The sequence below is a fragment of the Rattus norvegicus genome, chromosome 1, assembly GCF_036323735.1.
Source record: "Rattus norvegicus strain BN/NHsdMcwi chromosome 1, GRCr8, whole genome shotgun sequence".
Taxonomy (NCBI): domain Eukaryota; kingdom Metazoa; phylum Chordata; class Mammalia; order Rodentia; family Muridae; genus Rattus; species Rattus norvegicus.
The window spans coordinates 60,165,413-60,189,415 of NC_086019.1; the positions used below are offsets into that span (position 1 = coordinate 60,165,413).

The 24,003-nt window shown below is 46.4% G+C and overlaps 1 protein-coding gene, 1 long non-coding RNA gene and 1 pseudogene across 2 annotated transcripts; all 3 read left to right on the forward strand.

The window, feature by feature from the left end:
• Nucleotides 1-24,003, forward strand: part of LOC134485036 (sperm motility kinase Y-like) — a 319,058-nt pseudogene that overhangs the window by 50,526 nt on the left and 244,529 nt on the right.
• LOC134485038 (sperm motility kinase Y-like) lies at nt 7,008-10,660 on the forward strand. The gene is made up of 2 exons (XM_063280856.1): nt 7,008-7,759; nt 8,830-10,660. The coding sequence occupies exon 2, from the start codon at nt 9,056-9,058 to the stop codon at nt 10,106-10,108; it is 1,053 nt and encodes a 350-aa protein (XP_063136926.1). The 5' UTR covers nt 7,008-7,759; nt 8,830-9,055; the 3' UTR covers nt 10,109-10,660.
• On the forward strand, nt 11,082-14,771 carry LOC134485022 (uncharacterized). The gene is made up of 2 exons (XR_010062918.1): nt 11,082-12,146; nt 14,243-14,771. It is a non-coding gene; the product is annotated as an uncharacterized LOC134485022 (long non-coding RNA).

Genomic DNA, 24,003 nt, shown 5'->3' on the forward strand with positions numbered 1-24,003 from the left:
AGGATATGGAGCTGATGCATGGTGGGATGCTTGGATGATACAGCCTAAGGCAACATAGAGTTAAGTGTGTTATGAGAGCTAAGACAGAGCAACCACACAGTCTGAGAACAGTTTGCTTAAGTGAAATTTGGCGGTCCTTGAACTCTCTGTTCTTCCAGGGTAGCATGGCCTATCGTGCTCAGGACAGAGCGACTATGCCAGCATTACAATGGTCTGTAATAGAGATGGAGAAGGTGTCAGGATGGGACTTGGGCAGTGGATGGAGCTCTATGACTACAAAGCCTGCCTAGGCTCCAAGGACCCAGAGCTGGCTGCTGCAGGAAGTCCTAGATCACAACTCTGCAGTTCCTCTTCCCAGGTCTTGCTTTTAACTACTGTACCCAACACAAAGCCTCCCTTGCAGGCTTACCAGAGCAAGAAAATGAAATGGCCACCTCCTGTAACAAGAAAGACTTCTAGAAGAGGAAGGAGACATCAATACATTCACAAAACCTTCAACTCGAAATCTGTCTGGCCAATAAGTGTGCAGGGATAAAGGTAAAGCAGATATTGAGCGACCAACCAATCAATGACTGACACAAAGTGAGATCTGTCTCATGTGACAGACACAACCTCTGACGCTATTTATGATATTCTTTCTGATTTACTTGCAGAAAGAAAAGTAGCACACCTGTCTCCAGAGGCTTCACTCAGCAGCTGAAAGCCACAGCCAATCCTCAGATGGAGCTCCGGAAGTCTTGTGGAAGAGTGGGGGAGAGTGCCAAGCAAACTGGTTGGGTTAAAACACTACAAGAAGTCCCCTACCGTCAGATACTTTACACCATGGAGTATGCTAGAGCCTGTGCAACCAACCCCAGTGCCGGGTTAGCTATCTGCCGTTGGTCTCCATGTGGGTCATCTGACAAGTAGATCCAAGACTGTCTCAGTCTGTGTTGCCTGCCATTGGATCTGTTCCCCATACCCGGACTGCCTGATTGTAAATCTGTGGGGCAGAATGTGCTCGGTCCACCTGGGACTAGATGTCCCAGGGTGGTGTGGTACCCAAGGGACTCTCCCCTTGTCCAAAGAGAAGGGAGAGCATTATGGTAGAAAGGATTTGTAAGGTGGGACTGGGAAGGGAAGAGGGATAGTGACTGGGATCAGGATGTAACCTGAATAAAGAAGAAATTATTGGAACTAAAAAAGTTAGCCTGGAAAATGGAAAGATTGATAAGTGGCTAAGAGCACTGAATGCTCTTCCAGAGGTCCTGAGTTCAAATCCCAGCAAACACACGGAGGCTCACAAATGTCTCTAATGACATCTGATGCCCTCTCTGGTCTTTCTAAATACAGCTACACTGTACGTATGTATAACGAATGATTGAATGAATGAATGAATGAATGAATGAATAAATAAATAAATAAATAAATAAATAAATAAATTTTACCTAGTCTTAGTTATCAGGCAATGAATAAAATGTTGAGGAAATGTTCAAACCCATGTCATGGATTGCCTGGATCTTTTAGATCTGCAGGAAACATCTCAAGGAAGAACAAGAGAGGGTGGAGAAGAATGGGGAAGGGTTTGATCCCTGAAGTTCCTCAGTGTCCACTAGCACAGCACTTGTCTTTGGGAGGTGACATCTTTCACTCTTCCAGACTGTCTCACCAATCCGAATTACAGGCTCTGTGGATTAACCTGTAAAAGAGGACAGTTGCTCTTGGGCCAATATGGAGGTTCCTGACCTCTCAGTAAGCTCACTGCTGACTTTTGAGGTCTCTGGATGGTGAGCAAAATGAAGACACACAGAGTAGCCTCAGGTTGAGTCAGCCAGGCCCAGAGGGCTCAGTGGTGTCTCTCAGATTCCCAGGCCCTCCCTGAGATTGAACACTCTACACAGTGTAAGAGGAATAGGAGATAACCAGGAAATGCAGTTGCTCAGGTGGCTGACTCTGTAGGAGGGAAATAAATCACAGTGGGAAGCTTCAGGACAGTCAGGTGACCTGAGCCCTCCACAGAGTCTAAGTCCAGACTCACAGGCATTCATCTGTCCACAAGTCTCCTAAACACAGGCCTTGTCTGACCTGCAGTCCGGAGTATGTTATCGTACAGTGTCCCTTAGAGAGAGGACATACTTTCCTTTAGGCCTCTTCTGTGTTACACTGAGACTGGGTTTGTGGTACAGCCGATGCAGATGGGGACTGGACACAAGTGGCAGTCTATCACAGATCATGCAATCAATCAATCAATCAATCAATCAATCAATAAATAAATACACACTTATCTCACTGCCTGCAATCTTCATTGTCACCACAAGGGAGCGCTGCTTTGACCTTCTCAGAAAGAAAAGCTGACTTCCCTCAGGGAAATGGATGGATGGATGGATGGATGATGGATGGATGGATGGATGGATGGATGGATGGATGGATGGATGGATAGACAGAGAAGTGATTTGTCTTAATCAGTTTCTTCCACTCCTACTTTTCTGAGCTAAACACCTTGGACATGGCTGCTGCAATTGCTTGTTCTTCATTTCTGCTTTCTTTGGCTGTTCATTGAAGGGAGCCCCCTTAGAATCTGCTCATCTCAATAAAGGCCCATCTGTGGAATGTATAGCTTCTCAGTTAGGAGCTGAGGCATTCTTGGAAGGACTTCCCAAAATCCCCTCTGGGGCAGTTGCCACTGTTCTCTACTTCAGACAGCAGCTGCATGAAGCAAACACACACCTGTCTGAACATTCCAGCTTGGGTGCACGTCACAGTGCACCTGCCCAGGGTCCCTGTCAGTTGCACATGCCACAGGGCCAGTACTACAAGATCCCTTCCCCAGGACTCCTGCCCCATTGCATCACCCCCAGGATCCCTGCTCTGTTGTAACTGAACCAGGGTCCCTGCCCTGTTGTTCCTGGCTCAGGGTTCCTACTCAGTTTTACCTGCCCCAATGACCCTGTCCCACTGTACCAGCCTCAGGGATCCTGTCCCATTGTGCCCACCATGCTGCACTTTCCTGAGAGTACCTACTAACTGTCCCGAGGTGGCATTTTTCAAAATCTAATTCAAAGATCTTGCCAGTCAGAACCCATTGTCTTTGGTAACACCAAGTAGATATTTGCAGGGCTTCCTCACCTACACTTAATCAATCCCTTCTCTCAGTTGTCCATGTGGAAGCAAAGAAACTAGCAGCAGAACATGGATTATTCATCCAGGATATCAGCACCCCTAGAATTCTCATGAGATGGGCTGCTGTGACTGTGACACAGGGGTGGCAGGCAGGCTTTGACACTGAACAAGCCCAGAGTGCTGACCCTGCTCACATGTGTGCCAGCACCTTTTCCTACCTCTAGATGTCCTAAACTCTGAGAGGAGGAAGGAGATCTTCCTATATAGAAGGTGTTCTCTGAATCTCTGCTGTCCAAGGTCAAGCCAGAGTGTTTGAACATGCCAGTTCCAGCCCCTGAGGGTTCTCTGCCTGCTGGTGTTTTGTTGTGCTTTACGTATGGCACTGTGAAGATGTGGTCCATACTAGGAATATCTTTGTAGACAACTGCCCTGGGTTCCCATGCTAAAATTCAATTAGGGACTGACAGGGACCTAAATAACAACAAGACAGTGCCAAGACCACGAGTTCCAAAATCAAGAGCAAATGGGGCCTTGATGCTATCCTGTGCTGATCTGACAGGAGTCAGCACACACAATTCTCCTGCACATCCAATGCCCCTTGGAAAAATCCTCTGTCAAGGGCAGGTGATGCCTCATGAGAATGAACTGTCAGCGTAGGACAAGACACTTGGGACTACTGTCCTGAACTCACCAGTCTCAGATGAATGGGCTTTGAAAAGTTTTCAGAACACAGGATAGGGGTGTGTAAGCAAGTGCAGGTAATCCTTGGGAAACACATAGTTCCTGAGGAGGTTCTGAGAGCTGTTGGATCCACTCCTGGAAAAGGCAGCATTGTGTTCAGGGGGGTAAGAAAGCAGGAGCCTGCTGATGTTTTCACAGTATTGCATGGGAACAGTAACAATGCCCTTAGGAGCAGGATGTCCTAGCACTCTCAGATCAAGAACACAGCCTAGAGCCTATTAGGCCCATATCCCAAGAGAATACCGGTCATGTGTGAAGCTTCTATAGCCAGGAAGCTGGAGCAGGGAACATCGACATTGTCTCAGTTAGGGGTTTACTGCTGAGAACAGACACAACATGACCAATGCAGCTCTTATGAGGACAACATTAATGGACACAGGATTGCAGGTTCAGAGACTCAGTCCAGTATCATCAAGCTGGGAGCATGGCAGCATCCAGGCAGTCATGGTGCCAGGGTAAGTGAGAGGTCTACATATTCATCTGAAGGCTGCTTGGGGAAGATTGGCTTGCATGTGGATAGGAAAAGGGATTTAAAGCCCATGCCCACAGTGACACACCTACTTTAACAAGACCACGCCTCCTAATATTGCCACTCCCTGAGCTAAGCATATACAAACCATCATAGACATATTGCAGGAGGGTGGTACTGTTCTATCAGAGAGAAGCCTCTGCTCCCGTTAATATACTGAGATCAACCCTGGAGAGGGCAAAGAGCCCTCCACACATCCTGGGACTCAGGGAGGCATCCTATGAAAGAGCTTTTTCCTAGAAGGACACATGGGTGTTAAGGCCTCCCTTCCAGCCAGGCTGTAGGGAGTCACCAATGCTAAACTCTGTCTCTTGGCAGAAGTGAAACAATAAAAATTCACCCTTCACAGTACAGTGAGTAGCAAAAATGGTGAAAGGTGTAAATAGAACCAATTAGTACCTGAGCATGAGGATTGGTTTTATATGAAATGTGGGTGGGTGCAGTGCAGTATCCTCCTGCATGTACCTACATGTTCAGTAACTACCCTGTTCGATGCTGCTTTACACAGAACCATCTGGAATCCATTCACTGAGGGACTCCAGCCCTGGACTGGAAGCTACAGGTGGGACTTTTGTATCCAGGTCTCCCAGCCCTGGGACAGGGATGCATGGATAAAGTGGAGAGAAGCAGACTGGAATGGTGCAGAGGTTATCCTGCCAACAACCCCAAGCCCCCAGCTGCATGACAATGTGGAATAGCGAGCAGTTTCCCAGACAGCCTCACTCCCCATAGACAGACTTCTTCCAGTCCCTCCTTATGCCAAGGGAAAGAAAATCAAAAAAAAGCAGGAGCACGGAAAGAAAAATTGCACTACTCCCAGGAGCCAAGGACAAGCCCCCTCCCATCCTCTGATCTGACCCCATAACCATCCACAGCCAAGTCCTGGGCTCATCTCTAGAGGCACAGGGACCCAGGAAGATGAGCCCTTGAATCACAATCGGCTCCTCAAAAGCATCCTATGGGTGTCAGTCCTGAGTCCATGAATCGGAGGTGCTCTGCACAGCTATTCAGAGAAGCCTTCTCTTGATCTCTGTCAAAGATCTCTGTGTTGGATGTCAGAGGAGAGTGTCCACCCAGTATCAGTCCTGGGACTGTGGCCCTCTAACATGTTAGTCCATGTGAACCTCCCCACAGAGCGCCACCTCTCCTTGTGCAACTCCTCCTTGATCGCCTTCTATAGGAAGATGTTTAGAGTCCCTTGCACGAGGCAGGGAAAATGGCACACAGCTGAGGGTGGTAGACAAAGCTGGGAACACATCAAATATTGAGTTGGTGTGAGGCTCCCTAAGCCAAGCTTGGGCCGGTCTGTGCCAGCGATCCCATAAGTCCCTTTGATTCTCCCCATGTACACAGCAAGAACCAATTGCCAGGCCTACCCTCTGCCCAGAGCAAAGGGAGATTGGGACTTGGATTCCAACCTTGGCCATTATTGTAATACCTGACCTTGTAACCCTTGCTCCCTTTGGGGCTCAACAGCCCCCCTCAAATGTAGACAGCAATGTCTAGATGGTGTTCACAGCTTTTCTTGCCTGAAACTGTGCTGTGTTTGATACTACAAACCAGGAAGTAGGGACTTGAACTTTAGATCACTGACTCAGGCTAGGGAGGACTCCAGGACACCTGAGCTCAGCTGCAAAGGCAGAAGCTGAACCACAGTGAGCAGAGGTGGCACATTTTCCTGTTTCTTTCCTTTTCTGCTCTCAGGTCTTTCAATGAACTCCACAGATGAGGATCTTTCCTCCCAGGCTGAGTGTCTGCAGCCATGAGTGTCCTCTCCAGGGGATTCAAAACCCCAGAAGAGTCTTCAGAAGGAAAGCGCTACACACTGCTCTGCCCACAGCACTCTGAGAAACAGAGTCCCTTTCTGGGCTTGGGCCAGTCAGTGCTCAATAGTTAGCTTCTGGCTGCACTGGCTGCTCACAAATAACACAGCTGCCTGGGTCCTGTGACCTGGCTCTCACAGACTGTGATTGAGAATTTATTTCAACTGTGTCAGCACAGCCACTCTGTTCCTTCTGGTCCCAAGTTGCACAGTGCTCCTTGTCCTCATACACGCCTGTTCCATCACTGGACCTTAATATTTAAAGTGAGCCCTACACTCAGGATGGACTTGGTTTTCTATACATCATGCCAACCTCTGTGTGAGAGGAAGTGTCTGGATGTGTATGCATACCCCCTTATGTGCCTAGGTGTCCATGCATACCACTACCCCATGTCCTGTCAGGGGCCATCCTCTGGACAGGTCCTCACGCCTGCATGTCAGACCACCTGTCTTCAAGCCCCAACCCCTCCCCACTGCACAGATGCTGAGCTTGTGGGCTTTGGGGATTCAAACTCAAGTCCTCACCCTTGGGAGGCATGTGCTCTGCCTATCTCTGCAGCTTTGTCTCAGGTGTTTGATGATAACCTAGAGCCTTTCTGAGGATTTATGAGAACAGTGTCATCTTGATGGGTCAGTTTAGAAACACAGCTTTGTCTTTTTTCATTTTTTAAAATCTGTACCATCAGTTTGAGGCTAATCATTCAGAATTCAAAGAAAAATTGACACAGCGATCATAGACATGAGGACTTTAAAGCAGGAGGCACAGCAAATATTCAAAACAGAGAACTGAGGAGAGGTAAACATCTTACAGGGTTTGATTTCTAAAAGCCTAAAGTCTCTCCATAGCCCACAGAAGCCAGAGCCTTGAAGCCCTTCCCAACCATGTCATGACAGGTCCTACTGTGACCTCATGATGAGCGACTTTGAGGAGGTCCAGCCAACAGATGTTAAGCTGTAGCCAGGCCTGGATTTCTTTGAGTGCTTTGAGAGGAGGTGTGGAGTGGAGCCCTCTGCGACTTGGTTGTATCTAGTGAGCTGTGTGTGTTTGTATCGGATTTTACTGTACTGTGTATATGTGTATGTGTCTATGTGTGTAGGATGATGTGTGTTGACAGATTTGCTTGTGTGTGACTGTGTGTACACTTTCGCCCGTGTTTGTCAGTATATGTAGGAGTGTGTGAGTTTACAGGTTTGTTTGTGTGTATGTGTTTGTATGTGTGTACGTTTTCTTGTGCATGTGTGTGTCCCTGTGTGTATGTTTGTGTGTGTCTGTGATGTGCGTTTTTATTGGTGTGCTTGTGTGTAAGTATGTGTGTACCTGTTCATATGTGATTGGGTTTTGTGTGAATCTGGGTGTTTGTAAGAGTTTGTCTGTGTCAGTATAAGTACACTTTTGTATATTTCTGTGTGTGCTTCTGTGTGTGCCTATGTGTGTGTGTGTGTGTGTGTGTGTGTGTGTGTGTACACACGTTCCCATCCCCTTTTGCCCCTTCTTGTATCTATATTACCTTCACCTCAGTGCAAGAGAGTGTAGAGGCCAGAAGTCAGCCCGGGCTCCTGTTCCTAAGGTAGGTCATCAACCTCATTTTCAAGACAGGCTCTGTCACTGGCCTGCAGCTGCCCAAGTACCTGTGTTGGCTGACCAGTGGCTCCCAGGATTTTGATATGCCAACCCCATAATATCAGATTAAAGGCCTACGTAGACGGCTGCCTGCTCATTTATGGTTTGATTTTTTTTTCTGTGTTTATGAGATAGAATTAGGCCATATATTCTCAAGACCACTGGCTATTTCCTTATTGTGGTTTTGATCTTTCTTTCTTTCTTTCTTTCTTTCTTTCTTCCTTTCTTTCTTTATTATGGATTGCTGGTTTCATTTTTTGTTGGTGGTTTTTATGTTCTCACATGCTATATTATTGCTTTGATTATATACATTTGTGCAGTCGGATGATTCACTCTATCTCCATTTTCAATGTCCTGCGGTTTCATCCTTTTACATTATTCCTGTTTCTCTATTTATTGAGTACAAGCAATCATTGGCTTAGTCTTGATACAAATTTGCCCTTTGTGACACTTTGACTCTTCGGGCTTTGTTTAACGTTTACTGTTCACTGATATTTAACTGCCTTATTCCTTGTGGTTGGTTAATTTTAATTTTCAGTATTTTGCTCTGGAGAGTTGTGGAGTTTTGTGGATCACTAGGTCCTGAAATTCAATGGAGTTTCCCTTAAGTGTTGGCTTTTTACATTTCTTTGTTTTGTCTTATACTAATTGTTGCTCCTCTCGTTTCTTTCATCTGACCTTTTTCTTCAAACTACATCCATTCACAGTATTGATCAGCTTTGGCTGCCCAATCCTATTCTAGTATGACGATTTTTATTTTCATCATTGCATTTAGTATGTGTGTGCTCTTGGCTTTCTCTTTTGGGGTTGGTTATTTGGGTGGCTTTTGCTTATGATTCTTCATATTTTCCCCCTTTTCATAATTTTATTCTATTTTTCTAGTCTAGTCTTTTCTTTGTTTTTATTTTTTTTCTTTTTTGTTTCATTTGTTTCTTTTAGGTTCCACATGTGTAATTTTAGTTCCTGAATTGCTCCATCTTTTTCATTATTTGATTCCATTTTTTCTGTTATTTTTAGGTAGCATTAGTACTGATAAAATGCCTACAGAGATTGACAAGGAGTTACCCCCTCCTAGGCCCGATCCCAGTATCTCTCAGGAGGGAACCTTTCATTCCCAATATAAATACTGAAGACTATTGGAAAAGGAAGCCATGCCAAGGTCCTCCTGGCCCACCACCAGCTCACAGGAACCCCAGTGGCGGTCAAAGTTCTCCGAAAGAACAAGCAGTGGTTCCGGCCAGCCATGACAGAAGCAAACATAATGAGAAAGATCAACCACTCCAACATTGTTTCTCTCTTACAAGTCATTGAAAACAAAACTAGAATATACCTCATAATGGAGCTGGTGGAAGGCCAACAACTCTACCAGTACTTCAGAGAGTCAGGGCACATAGAGGAGGATGAGGCCCGGCAAATATTTGAACAGATATTGTCAGCAGTGAGCTACTGCCATGGAAAGGGGATTGTTCACCGAGACCTGAAAGTGGACAATATAATGATCGATAAAAACAAAAAGGTCAAAGTCATCGACTTTCAGCTTAGCACCGAAACACAACCTGGACATATGCTAAACCAGCACTGCGGTGCGTACTCTTTTGGTTCCCCGGAACTCTTCCTTGGACTTCTGTATGACGGGATGAAGAATGACATGTGGACAATAGGAGTGGTCTTGTATTATATGGTAGTGGGAAAGCTCCCATTTGATTCAGTGATCATCCAAGAATTACAAATACAAGTTGTTCCAGGGGTGTATCCTGCCCCCTGTGGGGTTTCAGAAGAACTGGAGAACCTCCTTAGTCAATTACTAACAGTAAATCCAATGTATAGACCAACATCCAGCGAGGTGATGAAACACGCCTGGTTCAAAGAACACGGGAAGGGGTTCACAGGTCGTTGTGAAGAACTGCTTCCCCTCAGGCCAGACCCTGAAATTTTGGGTGCGATGAAATGCATGGGATTTCAAGCCTCTGTAATAAAATACTCCCTAATAAAAAGAAAATATAATGAGGAAATGGCAACTTATTGCTTCCTACAACAGCAGGCCCTCCCGGGGTATGGCTGCACAGCCCAGGCACAGCAAGTGCGTCCCATTGCAGCCCCATTTCCTAGCCTTGATCCTGCAGGTGCTTTTAGATTACAAGGAAAGTGGAAGCCTGCCAGTCCTTGGCACCTTGCAGGTGTCATTCTCCCACGGTCATGTATCTCAGTATGGCCAGAAGGCTCATCCAATAGGAGGAAGAAGGTCAACTGTGCCTGGTCCTCTCAGGGCACTACCACTATCACAAATGTGCCATGAGTGTCCCATGCATTCAAACAACAAGCCCCTTCAGTGAGAAGAGTCGCAACAAGGAAATAAAAGAAGATAATCTACTCTCCCACAGAGCCCCATTAGAGGATAAGCCCATCTCCAGCAGGGTCCGGCACAGAGGTTTTAAGGTGTGGACCATGAATATAGCAAATGCCCTGATTAATCTTTGTTGCTGCTTGCCAAGGAGAAAGAAACCTCGCCTGGGGCAGAACAGCATCTCACCCGAGAAATGAGCCACAGGGAGAGTCCAGAGTACAAGCAGCAGGCATAGCCCAGGTACCTTTGTGCTTTGTCCTTTCCAGTTTGCTCTATGCTCCTCCTTCCTCTTGTCTCTGGTTTCCATTTTCCCCACAATTCTTACCTTGTATCTTCTCTAAGTTCTTTATGAGGTTTCCCCAACACCAAGCCTCCTGCCTCTTTTGATTTCTCCTCTTCCCAGCAGGGACCCAATAGGATTGATGAGTTCCCCACTCTACAGAGTTGTCTTGTTGACCCATCCCTTCAGATGGACTCCATCCCCCCCTTAGGCCAATAGCTCCCACAGGGTGAGGACTAGAAGTTCATGAGATCTTGGACTCTTCCATGGGCTACTGGTTCTAGCACATGTGGTCATCAATTCCAAGTGCTGCAGAACAGAGTCTTATCTTTTCAAATGTGACGTCCCATTCCATTAATCCTTAAAATTAATAACAAGGTTTGTCATTGAATAAGTATCAACAACCTAGTTTGTGGGTTATTGTTGATGGTCAGAATCCTGGATGCATGCATAGTTTTTTGCATACTGATTTTTTTTTGTTCCTAAGGCCTACTGATTGGTAACATTTCTAAATGATTTCTTTCAAAAATCTTAACTGAGAAGTAGAAGAGAAGAAGTAATAAAATAATAAAGCAATCAAAGCTCCAAATGCTAATCTAAGTATTCTACCTCATATTTTTTTTTTGCTTAGAATAAATTCTTTTTTTCTTTCACAGTGCCATCTTGAAATTCTGTCATATCCTGTGTATAAACAGGTGGTGATTTCAGACACATGGCCAATGAAAAGACACCAGCAGAAGCTACAGCACCATCAGGAGTAACAGCAATAGCACCAGCAGCATTAGCAGTAGCAGAAGGAGGAAGAGGGGAAGAGGAGGAGGAGGAGGAGGAGAAGGAGGAGGAGGAGGAGGAGGAGGAGGAGGAGGAGGCAGAGCAGGAAGAGGAGGCAGAGCAGGAGGAGGAGGAGAAAAATCTGGAGGAGAAGGAATAGGAAAAGTGGAATAGGAGGAGAAGAAGGAGAAGGAGAAGGAGGAGGAGGGGTAGGAGGTAGAGGAAGAGGAGAAGGACTTTGCTTCCCTTTCCTGGGATAATTGCTGAATGACTTCTTTTGGAGACAGATACTATGCTGAGCAATGTTTATGAAACAAATTATCAGAATATTAACCATTCATAGAAGACATGTCAATATTCCTGAAGAGGATCACCCCTGGAAGACAGAGTTAGATGGCAGTGCAAGCTGTGCGGAAAGTCCTTAATGAGGACGACTTTCTCAAAGCTGATGATGTAATAGTTCTGAAGGAGCATTTTGTGGGAGTCAGGGTCCCATCTACCTCTTTCTGGGCACACAGAGCTCCTGGCCTTGCATCCTGCCTGAGAGGTGACCTGGATTATTGGCTTCCCTGGTCCACACAGGGTCCTGGATTGCTTGGTTGCCCCTCATTCCTGGTCTACCCTGTGCCCCATGGTGTTTCCAGCTTCTATGGGCTGAATTTAATCAGTGATTCACTGGAGCTGGATCTGAACCCAAACCACAGGGAAGCACTGGGCACTGAGGACAATAAGAGCAACAGACAACATCTCCTCCACTGCTTCTGACTCTGCTCCACAAAGCAAGGCAGCTCTCACACAGCAGGCATCCAACCTAACTCCCAGCAGGGAGAGTGTGAGATGTCTGCGGATGAGCCCACATTACAGTACGATTCTGTGGGAAGACATCTGGTAGCTTCTGGTGCAGCTGCAGCAGTCAGGACACATGGAACTACATTGGAGGTGAGCTTTAGGACCAGGTAGCAAAGAGTCTGATCTGGCCAATGCTGATCTGAATCCCTGGGTGCTCAGGGCAACAATGAATGCCAGTCATGGGCATGCAATGTGTCACTAACACTGTGTGTGACCACATTCTGAAAGTCTTGTCCAGAAAAAAACAAGTGGTCTTGAGCACTGAGGTTCAGTCCTGACTCATGGGGTACAGGATAGCAGATTGACCTGAGTATGAAATCGCATGAATATGCCCTCTGGCTGCTCCCTGGGCTCAGGATAGATGGGCCCTGAGAAGGCACCATTCATGGGTCCGCAGGAGTAGGGGAGAGCTTGGCATTCACCAGGCACTCCTAACCCTTACTTGAGCCACTCTGGGGAGGAGATGGCATCATTTGTGAGATGGGCTTATGTGGGACACTATGCTTCGATGTATGGCACAGACAGCTCCCGTCCTCCTTGCTGACAGTTCAGACCCACAGCTGGCCTCATCTCAGACAGTCCCATGAGGAGTGGTGTTTGGTTCCTGCTTCACAGATAGGGCAGGAAAACACCTAGGATACGATGGGCCACTGCAGTGAGTCGGGCCATGTGCCTGTCTTGTCCTTGCTTACTTGTTTTTTCCTCTTCCTCCTCCTCCTCCCCCTCCTTCTTCTCCTCCTCTTACTCTTCCTCCTTCTCCTTCTCCTCCTCCTCCTTCTCCTCCTCTTCCTCCACCTAATTTCAGGAACCACCCAGAGACCTTCACAGGAGTGTAGTTCATGCTAATCAGAATGCAGGGCTGGAGATCAAATTCTGGGGAAGGTCTCCATCCAGCCCTGGTTGCTCCCCCACACACCCTGCCTACCTGAGATTTCCAAATTGTGTTCTCAGGGTCGTGGAGAATCCTCTACAGTTAGCCCTGCTGATACAGCCAGTTTCTTGGGAACACTGGGTTTAGCAGGAGTCCTCTCCATCAGGCTCAGAACCTTAGAGTGAGTGAGAGGGCTTGCTGAGTGGCACACTAGAACCAGAAAGGTGTAGAGCCCTCCAGTGGTAGTCATGAAGTACTGCAGGAGTTTATTTCCTGATTTCTTCACCTCTACCTTGTTCTAAAGCCTTTTCAGGGACCCTTAGGGACCTAAGAAACTTGACTTTGGACCCCCATAGCGCAACAGAGAGACTAAAGCAGCAGTCCTGTGAAACTTCTGCAGAGGACAGTGTGGGCTCTGTGTTGTAGAGTGGCTGTGGAGTGGCATGAAGGCTGACTGACCAGCCAGTCACAGAGAGCTAGGGACAGTTAGATTCTTGGAGGAGGGAGCATGAGCGGCAGACACAGCAGAGTTGAGGCCTTCAGAGGAGCCAGCTCATTTAATAGAGAAGCATATGCCCTCCCAAAAGCCTGTCCGCTAAAGACACTGCACTGAAGACCTGACCAAGTAACATGCCTCATTTACACATCACCTACCTGTGCCTTGTGTAGGGTCCTCAGGTTAGATCCTAAAGTCCATCATGACTTAAAAGCAGAAGTTTGCACATCACTGCAATGTGGAGGCTACTCCCAGCTGATGGGACCCACGCAGTCTGTGGACAAGTTTGCTTAAGTGAAAGTTGGCCGTCCTTGAACTCTCGGGTCTTCCAGGGTAGTGTGTGTTGACCACACGCAGAGCCATTCCTAAAGACATAAGTGCCAAAATTCAACAATAGGGAGAGAATCCTGTACTGGATGGAATCACTCGGCTCTGTGTGGACACAAAGATATCCTATGCCATGGCATGGAGGCTCCCAAGAACTTCTAGGATGAATGTGAGGCACACAAGAGCCCACAGTGCAGCCTGGGAGAACATTAAAGTATCTGGAATTATCAGGGACCCTAAGGTATGTTGGACAGGATATGGAGCTGATGCATGCTGGGATGCTTGGAGGAGACAGCCTGAGGTAAAATAGAGGGCAGTGTGTCATGAAAGCTAAGACAGAGCAACCAACAATATGGCTTATCTGGCCCATGACAGATAGACTCTGCCAGAATTAGATGGTATATGTAGACCTTCAGTCCTGGGATTGTAGGAGCATAGAAAGTGCCAAAAGTCAGCGTGCAGACTACCTCCATGTTTTCTATCTCCCTGTAGGTTGAAGAGGCAGAGAACAACCGCAGAGGTGCCCAGTATGTCCTCAGCCTGGACAACAAGTGTCTGCTCAATCATACAGACAGCCCACGACTCTCTCACCCAGCGAAACTTGAGACTGCACACTGGTGGACCAGCTGGTTCCTCAAGAGGTTAGCTCTCTCAATGGCATGAAGTTCAGGTGCTACCTCTTCCTATACTGGCCTGGTGAAGACAGAACCCTGGAGGACATTGTGGTCTGGGCAAGAGATATACAGCAGCCCTTTCTGTGCCAGCCAGCCTTGAAGGTTGCTTGAGATCATTCCAGCATGACCAGTCTCCAGCCTTTTCCAAGCAAGTCAGTTGCTGGCCCTTACCACTTCTGCCCACCACATCAGTCGCCTTTCCCTGCCCACTTGTAGGAGATGGGACTAGCTCTGACTTAATCATAGGGCTTTGGATGGGCTCTATTTTTCCTGTTTCTGGTTGTAAGCTACTAGGATTCTCAGGAGCATAAGTGTATGAGAGAAACAAGTGTCTTGTTAGCCCTGAAGCAGCCTGGACTCTGGTCTTATCTGCTAGAGAAGGTGTCATGAAGGGACATGGGCAGTAGAGGGAGGTCTATGACTGCAAAGCCTGCCTAGCCTCCAATAATCCAAACTGGGCTCTGCAGAATTTCCGAGATCACAGCTCTGCAGTTACCCTTCTCATGTCCTGGTTTTAACTACTGCACCCAACACAAAGCCTCCCTTGCAGTATGTCTCAGATCCATTTGAGACTCTGCAAACCAGACATCTTTGTACGGAATGGAAAAGAACCCTTACTGCACATCTCAGGTTGTGGAGGCTGGTCCATCCTGTCTGACAGTGTTTCTGAGTCACTGGTATAGGGCTGTTTGGGGTCTCCTCTCCTCACCTTAGCCAAGGAGGTCCAGGGTCATCAAGCAGGTATAGTCCATGGGCTCTGATATGGTTCATGGTATGTTATCTACTCATGGAGCCCTCAAGATTTCTTTACTGCCCAGGGTCCAAAGAAGTATTTGATGTCCCTTTACTTGGATGAGAGGAGACTTGAATGTCACTGCTGCTCACAGGTTCTTGGTAGTTGAGCCCAATAGTGGATGCATTTTTGTGAGTCATATCTGCACCTCCTCCTAACATCTGTTAGAGTAGATGAAGTCTGTCTGGCTGGGTGGGGCAGTACCTCCTCATCTAGGCCTTCTTGTGTGCATCTTGACCTGGGCCAGAACATGTGGAGTTGGGACAACCATTCTGGATGTCATCTGATGCAATGCCTCACACAGAGGTGCTGGCAGAACTGAGGGTTCTATTCCCTGGATATTGTGACACGAAACAGACTGGGAACAGTGGGAAGAGGAGGGTCCACAACACTAGCTCAGACTCCAATCTCTAAAGATCAGATTTCATCTTTCGTACAAAATCTGGTGAACTAGCCCTGTACAAGACTCATATTACCTTCCATTAGAAAACCTTTGGGAACAAAAACCCTAGTGTAAAGTGGGGTCTGTGCCAGCTGTGGGTGCCTGGCATCGGTCAGGTCTGGTGTCAGGATAGGCCCATCCACAGACATACACAGGCACACACACACACACATACACACACACACATCATTTCATGCAAGCCTACACCGCCCCCCCCCAATCACCTCCTATCTTGGGATGTGTCCAGGCTGCCTCAACTTAGCTTCTTCCCACCACATATGTCCCTAAATTGTGTGACCCAGGGGTGGTCACTCCCCTTGCTGGGTTCCCTATTCCTCAAGTTCAGGTGAGGTCACTCTGCTCCTCCTGATCCTTTCCTGGTCTAGAGCTTGTCACCTGACCCTGTGGTTCACAAGTGCTCCCAAGGAAGAAATAATCCATGTCTCCATGTTTACGTGGTTGCCCATACTGCTGATTCCTGGCAGGAGTCATGTGTGGATGGGTACTTGACAGGGTCTTGGTCCTTAGTTTGTCAGTGTCTCCATGAACACAGCATTCCTGTGAGACCAAAGCACTCCAGACACAGCTTGGGGTATGCTGAGTGGCATGGTAGAGTATGCCCCTGAAGAGCAGGCAGGCCCAGCATGGCCACAGTACAGCCTTGGATGTGCCTGTCTGCCTTTCCCACCAGAGCATGACCTGCTGTAACAGGTGCTTGTGATTATCTTGGGGAACACAGCAGTGAGAACCCTGCTGGGGTTTCTGGTCTCCAGGGAGCAGGCAGGGGCCTTGTGCTCACTTGTCCCTCACTAGTCCCCTTGGCCCAGGGATTGTGGTTTTCAGGACTCCCAGAAGCATCAGAGGCCAGCACAAGTCATCCTTAGTGTGTGCAGCAGCTACAGGTGCATGCAGGTCAGGACCTGTGCCCTGTGTCTTCAGAGACAAGAAGGAGCCAAGAGCATTGGCTGACCCTGAGAAGCCACTTGGGTCTCAAAAAGATTCTATTTATGTCCTTCCTCTGGGCCTGTGGAGACATTGTAGGGAACTATACCAATTTCCTTGGATGCCAGGCTGTGCAGAATTGCAGATTGTGGTCACAATCCATAGGGAATGGACAGGACAATTACAGGCCACGCTCTGCCATGCCTCTGCCTAAAAGTGTGCAATGGGGTCAGGGTATGGGCATAAGGAGGAGCCCACGCAGATTCGAGTCTCCTTCCAATATTCATCTGTGGGCTGGGTAAAGAAAGCCAGCACAAAATCACAGTAACTTTATATGATTGTCTTTTAAAAGAAACATCAAAGATAACAGGTCTAAATCATGAAAATGGCATCTGTGTGTTCATAGACAGCTGTTTGCATGGAGAGTGTGTACCCACACTCCAAGCATAGACTACAGTCATGGGGAGTGTCTGTCTACACTTGGAGCAGAGCATACATGCTATCAAACACACAATAAAGGCCATCATGCCCAGGCCTTGGGTCTATAAGCCACTGAAAGCCTCTCACTCCTCAGTGGGGTCTGATGTCCAATACCTTAGAGACATCTGCAGACTGTGCTCCCAGAACATGAAGAGCCATGAGAGTCTCCCACGGGAACTCTGTAGTCTTGCTGGAAATGCAAGAGGAAAGCCCAGCCTCTAGGCCAACGTGTAGCATAGTTCATACAAGTATCACTGACACACAAAGATTTTGAAGACAACATGGCAGGGCCTGGCAGAGCTGTAACTTGGCCAAAGGTGGAGTGGCTGGGACAAATGAACAATCATGGCTGTGGTAGCTCCCTAAAGCCTGGATTTCTGCCCCCTCTATTATGGCGTCTCTGAAGAAGACAAACGGATGGACTCCTAGAGCATCCTGTTGATTAGCTTGCTGTTCAGATGTGGGATGTGGTCACAGTGCTCTGACAAGGCCACAAGAACATCCATGGGAGTGGAAACTAGCCTAGGTGTGTCCTACTGTGCCCAGGGAACTGCACTCTGGCTTATGGTGTGGAGGCCCAGGGTGCAATGGGGTCAAGGTGTGGCATAAGGAGGAGCCCACGCAGCATAGCATGTGAGTCCTTGAACTCACTGCATTTAAGTCCTGGGGTGAGTCTCATGTGGTCAAACTCTGCATGACTCAGGTGGCTGACATCTTACCTGCTGTGATTGACATCACCGGCTTTTACAATGGGGGTGTAGCCTTAAGAGCCATGTTATATACTTGTCAACTGGAAAACAGAACTTGTGTTTCACTTAGGATGGATGTGTGTCCTTCCAAAGTGTGAGTGTACCATACTTTTGTTTTCTTCCCTCCCTCTCCACTTCCAAAGTCTGGAAGGCCTCCTTGATGTGGGCTCTAGAGAGCCAACGCTCACTGCAATGATCACTTGGGTTTGCCATGAATGAACTTCTGTACTGGGAACTGACCTGGCACAGGGCTAGGCTTCCCTTCCTTGCTGACCGAGCAGAAACCTGTGACAATCAAGTGACACCTGAAAGAGTTCCTGTGCACCAAGTTGGGGTACCGTTCTCTGAGTTGCATGCCTCTGTGGATGAGTCCCACAAACGCCAAGGCACTGATGACAGGCCTGGAAAAGGACAGCATAAGTCACAGGAGACCCCAGGTTGATCTGGCAAGGGATAAGCACTCTTTGCTATGATTAACCTTATCTTGCTCATGGACAGACAATTCTCATGTGAACCAAGTGTGCTAAGTTTACGAAAATGGGCTGGGGTTGGAGAGCAGGCTCAGTGGTTCAGAGCCTGGCTGCACTTTCAAAGGTCCTGAGTTTGATTCCAGTCACCATTTTATGGATACTATCTAACTATAATCAGATCTGATGCCCTCTTTGGACACACAGATGTACATGCAGATAGACCACTCAAATAATTGAATCTTAAAAGAAAGGAACAAAGGAATGAAAGAAGGAAGAAAAGAAAGTTAAAGAATGAAAGAAAGAAAAGAATGAAAGAAAGGAAGGAAAGTATGAAAGAACGAACGAAAGAAAGAACAAAAAATCAAGAAAGGCAGAGTGAGAGAGAAAGAGAGAGAGAGAGAGAGAGAGAGAGAGAGAGAGAGAGAGAGAGAGAGAGAGAAAGGAAGGAAGGAAGAACGAATGAAAGAGAGAGATAGAAAGGAGAAGAAAAGAAAGGAGGAAGCAAGCAAGCTGGTCAGCTGTAGAGAAATGGGCCTGTAATACCAGACAATCAAGACACACAGTAGGAAGGGGGATCAGAAGTTCAAGGCTAGCCTGGTCTACAGCATGAGTTCAAGGTCACCATGGACAACTTAGTCACACCCTTTTTCTAAAGGTGAGGAGGGCTAAGGCTACTAACTCAGTGGTAGAGCACTCGTGGGGAAAGCAGACTGCTGTCCATTGATACCTCTCCTTCCTTGCTCTAAAATACACAATGGTATTAGAAGAGTCAAAGGTTCTTGGCCTAGTATCCACTATTCTATTTGCTACATCGTTAAGGGTGCAGTTTTTGTTATTTTGGTCAGGGATCAAATCTATGAAATAAAACTTAAGCAATACTCTTATTGCTGTCAGAGTGGCAGGTGGATGATAAATGCTTGCCCACCTGCATCAGTACAAAGCTGGTTCCTTGGACTTCCTGCAAACACATCACTGCTAACTGTATGCCCTGTGTAGGCTTTTCCAGCACTGTACATAGCTTGAAAACCTTCCCAGCTATGGACCCTTGAGTGGGCATCCTGCCTTTCTCAGTCTCAGAATGGAGCACCTGGTCACCTCTAGGCTCACAGGTCAGGGACCTCTTCCATCCCATGGTGAACAAGACTGGCACGGCTGCACACACCTTGAAAAAAGAATATATTGGCAACCCTTAACGAAAAAGATGGTTCTTACTTTCCATTATGGCATTCTATAAAATACGGGTATTTCCTGGTACAATTACACATGTCGTTGATTGTGTGTGTGTGTGTATGTTTTTGGAGGTTGGAGGGGGATAATTCATTTCTCTAAGCCCCTTCCTCAATGTGAGGCGAAAAACATTGACTCTCATACAGACTTTTAATAATTACACAGTTATTTATATATTTTTAAGATTTGTTTATTTTTCCAACTTTTTTAGCTCTCTCTCTCTCTCTCTCTCTCTCTCTCTCTCTCTCTCTCTCTCTCTCTCTCTCTGTGTGTGGGTATGTGTGTGTAATTAGATATAATACTCAGGGTCAGTACATCCTACACTTGAGCTACCCTATAACTTTTTATGTTTTAAACAGCTTTATTATGATATCTTTGACATATAAAGCTGATATGTGCTAGAGGTGAGCATATTGATGTTCTTAAAGACATGTTCTTTCTCAGATACAGAACGCCCCTGGCTAAAATCCTTGCTGCTCCTGCAGATTAACCTTGTCATGCACTGAAGCAATGGGGCACATACTAAGCACACTCCCTGAGATGCCTCCTAGGTCGGTAGCACTGTCTCCATCCCAGGCAGAGCTGGAGTGGGCAGCTGTAAGGTTGAGGACCTGCATTTAGGACACTGGGCCCCAGGAGCACCTTACCTGCAGGTCATCCTTTGTACCTCTGAATGTCACTCCTGGGTTCTCACTGCCTTGCACTTAACCATGGACACCACTGTAGAACTGTCTAAGGCCAGAAGGGCAAAAACATTGTTGTTATAAATTTCTACTAAGTAAACATCAAATGTTGAGCTTCTTGAACAGTATTCTGAAATGAACCTGGGAGAAACACAAGAAATATGGTCTTAAGTCTCTTCTGGAACTGCCACTCCAGCATATTCTTCCACATGCAGTCACTCTCCTCTGCACTACCGTCCCCCTTGTTTTGCAGCTCATGGATCTCCTTGCTTAGCATATCCACAAGTTGCATTTGCTGTTGCTTCTCCAGCTTCTCCCTGGCATCTTGTTTCCATGGGTCTGGAGACAGACTCCCCAGAGGACAACTCCTCTTTACTGATAGTTATGAACTGCAGATCCCTGTGCTCAATAGTGGGGGGCTGCTGCGGGGACTACAACACCAGAATGACTGTTTCTTGGGACCTCTGCAGTGTGGAAGGTTTTCCTGGTTTGGTCGGTGTGGTCAAAGAAGAGAAGGAAGCAGGTTCAGGGAATGAGAGTGCATCTGTCACCCATTCCTCTCCTGCTCCCTGTGCTTCCTCTCTGCTTCCTTGTCCAGGCAGGCCTTCTATATCTGAGACCACCGCTGCTGCTCCTCACTCTCTTTTGCTAGCCAGCAGCCACCTGAACAGACTGGGATCCTGCCTTGTTTGCAGAAGGTGGTGGGAGGGGCAAATCCACTAAAATGCCACCAAAATCTGGTGTAGTGGACCTGTGGTAGAGGAGGTGGTGGAGGGAGGTCTGTTCATATGGGCTGGGAGACAGTGACAGTGGTGGGCAGCACCTCTGCTGGGGTTTCCCAATGGCCAGGACCACTCTTAGTCAGAGTGGAAGCAGGGGTAACTGACTTGGAGGAAGGGTTCAGGTGCTCCTGTCTGGATGTCATAGATTACAATGAGGAGCTCTGCATCCACATATTACTGTCACACTAGAGACCCTTGCCAGCCTCTACTCAATGGAGCTCAAGTAGGTAAAACTCTTCCTGAAGTTCTTCCTTGGAAGAGGTAAGAGGCTGAGAAAAGAAAAGAGGAAGCTCTACTACTTCAGGGACTCACCAGAGATGTTAGCAAAATTTCATGCATGTTTCTTCCTCACAGAGGAGGTAACAAAAACTGGGGAATGGGTGAATAACCAGACCTGACACTACTTTATGGCTCACCCGCCAAGTAGCCAGCTGTTCCTGTGTCTATGAAGGAATAAAAAGATTTTTCTATACACTGATGCATGCTGTTTGTGGCACTGTCACTCCTGCAATTTAGCTCCTAACCAGGTCTAGGTTGAGGGGTCTGTTCTTGTGAAATGTAAAGAAATAAACAATCAGATGATTGAAACTGCATAAAAGGCATACTTTTTCCTCAGGGATCTGTTTTACAATCTTTTAAAAAGCATTCAAGGGGTTTGAAACCCCGAAAGGAGCTTTGACATTTCAGGAAAGGGCGATGGAGGGAAGATTTGTATGGTGGGTTACTGGGAAGAAAGGAAGGGCTAATATTGGATTATAAAGGAAATAAATAAATGGTTTTCTAAAAAGCATGTATTTTAAATGCTGTGCTAAAAATGTAATGTTGACCCTATGCTTTCAATAAAAAACATTTCACATTTTCTTATTTACTCATTTACACTAATTCGCATTTTCCCAGATTCAATAATTTAGTATTAGTTTACTTGAGTAGCGTAATAAAAATAAAACTTCAGTGAACAAAATTCAGGAATGATAGTTAATGTAATTTGTTGAGAACTGTATCAAAGAAGACAGATATTTCACAAGTAAGAAAGTGTTCCAGCTCATCTCAGACCTCAGTGCAGAGGTCTCCAGTGGAGACAGATGTTAGCTGCTGTTCTAGTGGTATATGCACACTTCTCTCCAGGAATAGGAGGCTGATCTATTAGAAATAATGTTAAAAACCCAAGTGTCACATTAAATGACAAGTAAAATAAACATAACAATGTTCCTTTAAATGCAGGAGCCATGTCATACCCATCATACACTGAGGGCAGGATGTTTAGCACTGAGCCAGAGACAAAGATGTACCAGAAGTCGGGTTCACGCACCCCTACAAGTCTCCTGACACCACAGACCAGGATAAGGACTTTCTCCAGGACAAGATGAGATCTGTGCTAGAGACATGAGAGTAAATACGTGAAGCCTTTTGGAGGTTGAAGCCTTTTGGAGGTTGGGGTCCCTATTCAGGATATTCCATCCTCACTACTTTGTTAGCCAGCCTTTTAAGTGTAAAAATGATCTCCACTACCTTGGAAACCTGACACTTTTTTGAAGACACATTTACAGTGCATTTTGATCTATAAGGTCAAGGGGTTTTCAAGTAAAATCCTAATTTTGGACTAATTTGAGACCTCTATGAAAACAACAATGATCGAAGTACAATGTGCCTCACTGGCTTCTGGGTTACAAGGTGACTTAGAGAGTGCCTCCTCTTGTCACATTGGGGCTGAAAAGGTGATCTGCTCTGTTTTTCATCAGCCTGTCTTTACCAAGCAGATTCGTTGGATCACTGTGCTCTGTCCAAGGCTTTTGAGGACTCTCTGGGGAGCCGTTTTGAGCTGAATTATTATAGAGCTCAAAACGTTTACTCTTCCACCTATCGATGATGGACAATGCCATCGTCTGCTACACATGTGGCTGGAGCCATGGATCCCTCTATGTGTACTCATTAATTGATAGTTTGCTACCTGGTAGTTCTGGTGGGTTGTGGTTGGTTGATATTGTTGTTCTTCCTGTGGGGTTGCAAACCCCTTCAGCACCTTCAGTCCTTTCTCTAACTCCTCCATTGGGGTCCCCCTATTCAGTGCAATGGTTACATGCAAGCATCCTTATTCCAGAGCACTGAGATTGGAATGGGTGTGTGGGAGCGGGAGCATCCACATAGAAGCAGAGGCAGGGGGTTGGGAGAGCATGGGAAGGGGATAACGTTTGAAATGTGAATACATAAAATATCCAAGAAAAATAAAACTCATAAAAACTTCACTCTGTGCTCTGGGTTTACCTGAGCCATAACGATCTGAAACTGAAACCAAAGCCAATTCATTCATTCTCTCCCTCTTACTGGTTCTAAGACTTGAAGAGCTTCAAAGTATGCGTCTAAAATTCTTATATTTAATAACTGCTCTTGGTACAATTGGGTGATCTTTATATACATTCTTTGACTAGCGTAAAAATGCAAAACCAACCAAGCAATCAAAAGAAACCATAGCCTAGGGTCTCACTATATATTTGAGCCTGGCCTGGAATTCACTACACAGACAGGGGCACCGGAAACTAACAGAAATCTGCCTCTTTCTGCATTCTTAGAGCTGGCATTAAAGGTACATGCCGCCACAAATTGCTTTATATGTACATTTTCAAAAGTTTTTACATATATTGTGTCTAGAAAAACATTTCATTTACTTAATAAGTATCTATGGGGGAAACTGACCTTATTTTTTTTCTCAACACCTGAATTGTAATTTGTAAATAACAAAGTAACCTTTTTTAGAGTATTTTTTAAAAAGCACTCAACTTCTCTTCTCTCACCTGATAACACACATATTATTATCCATCAGAATGACAGCATCACATGGTGCTGTCACCTGGTGTGATTATCCACACCTGTTCACAGTTTAGTCTTCCTGTCTGCTCACCTGGGACTCATTTGTTACCCACGTCCCTCTTTGAGTTAGTAAATGGTGTTCTGCTTTAACATGCCAACACATGGTCTAGCCAGGATTGTTTCCTGTCCTACGCTTTAGTAAACAG

What these genes read in the sequence shown, in the direction of transcription:
- LOC134485038 (XM_063280856.1), top strand. Translation starts at nt 9,056, where the DNA reads ATGACAGAAGCAAACATAATGAGAAAGATCAACCACTCCAACATTGTT.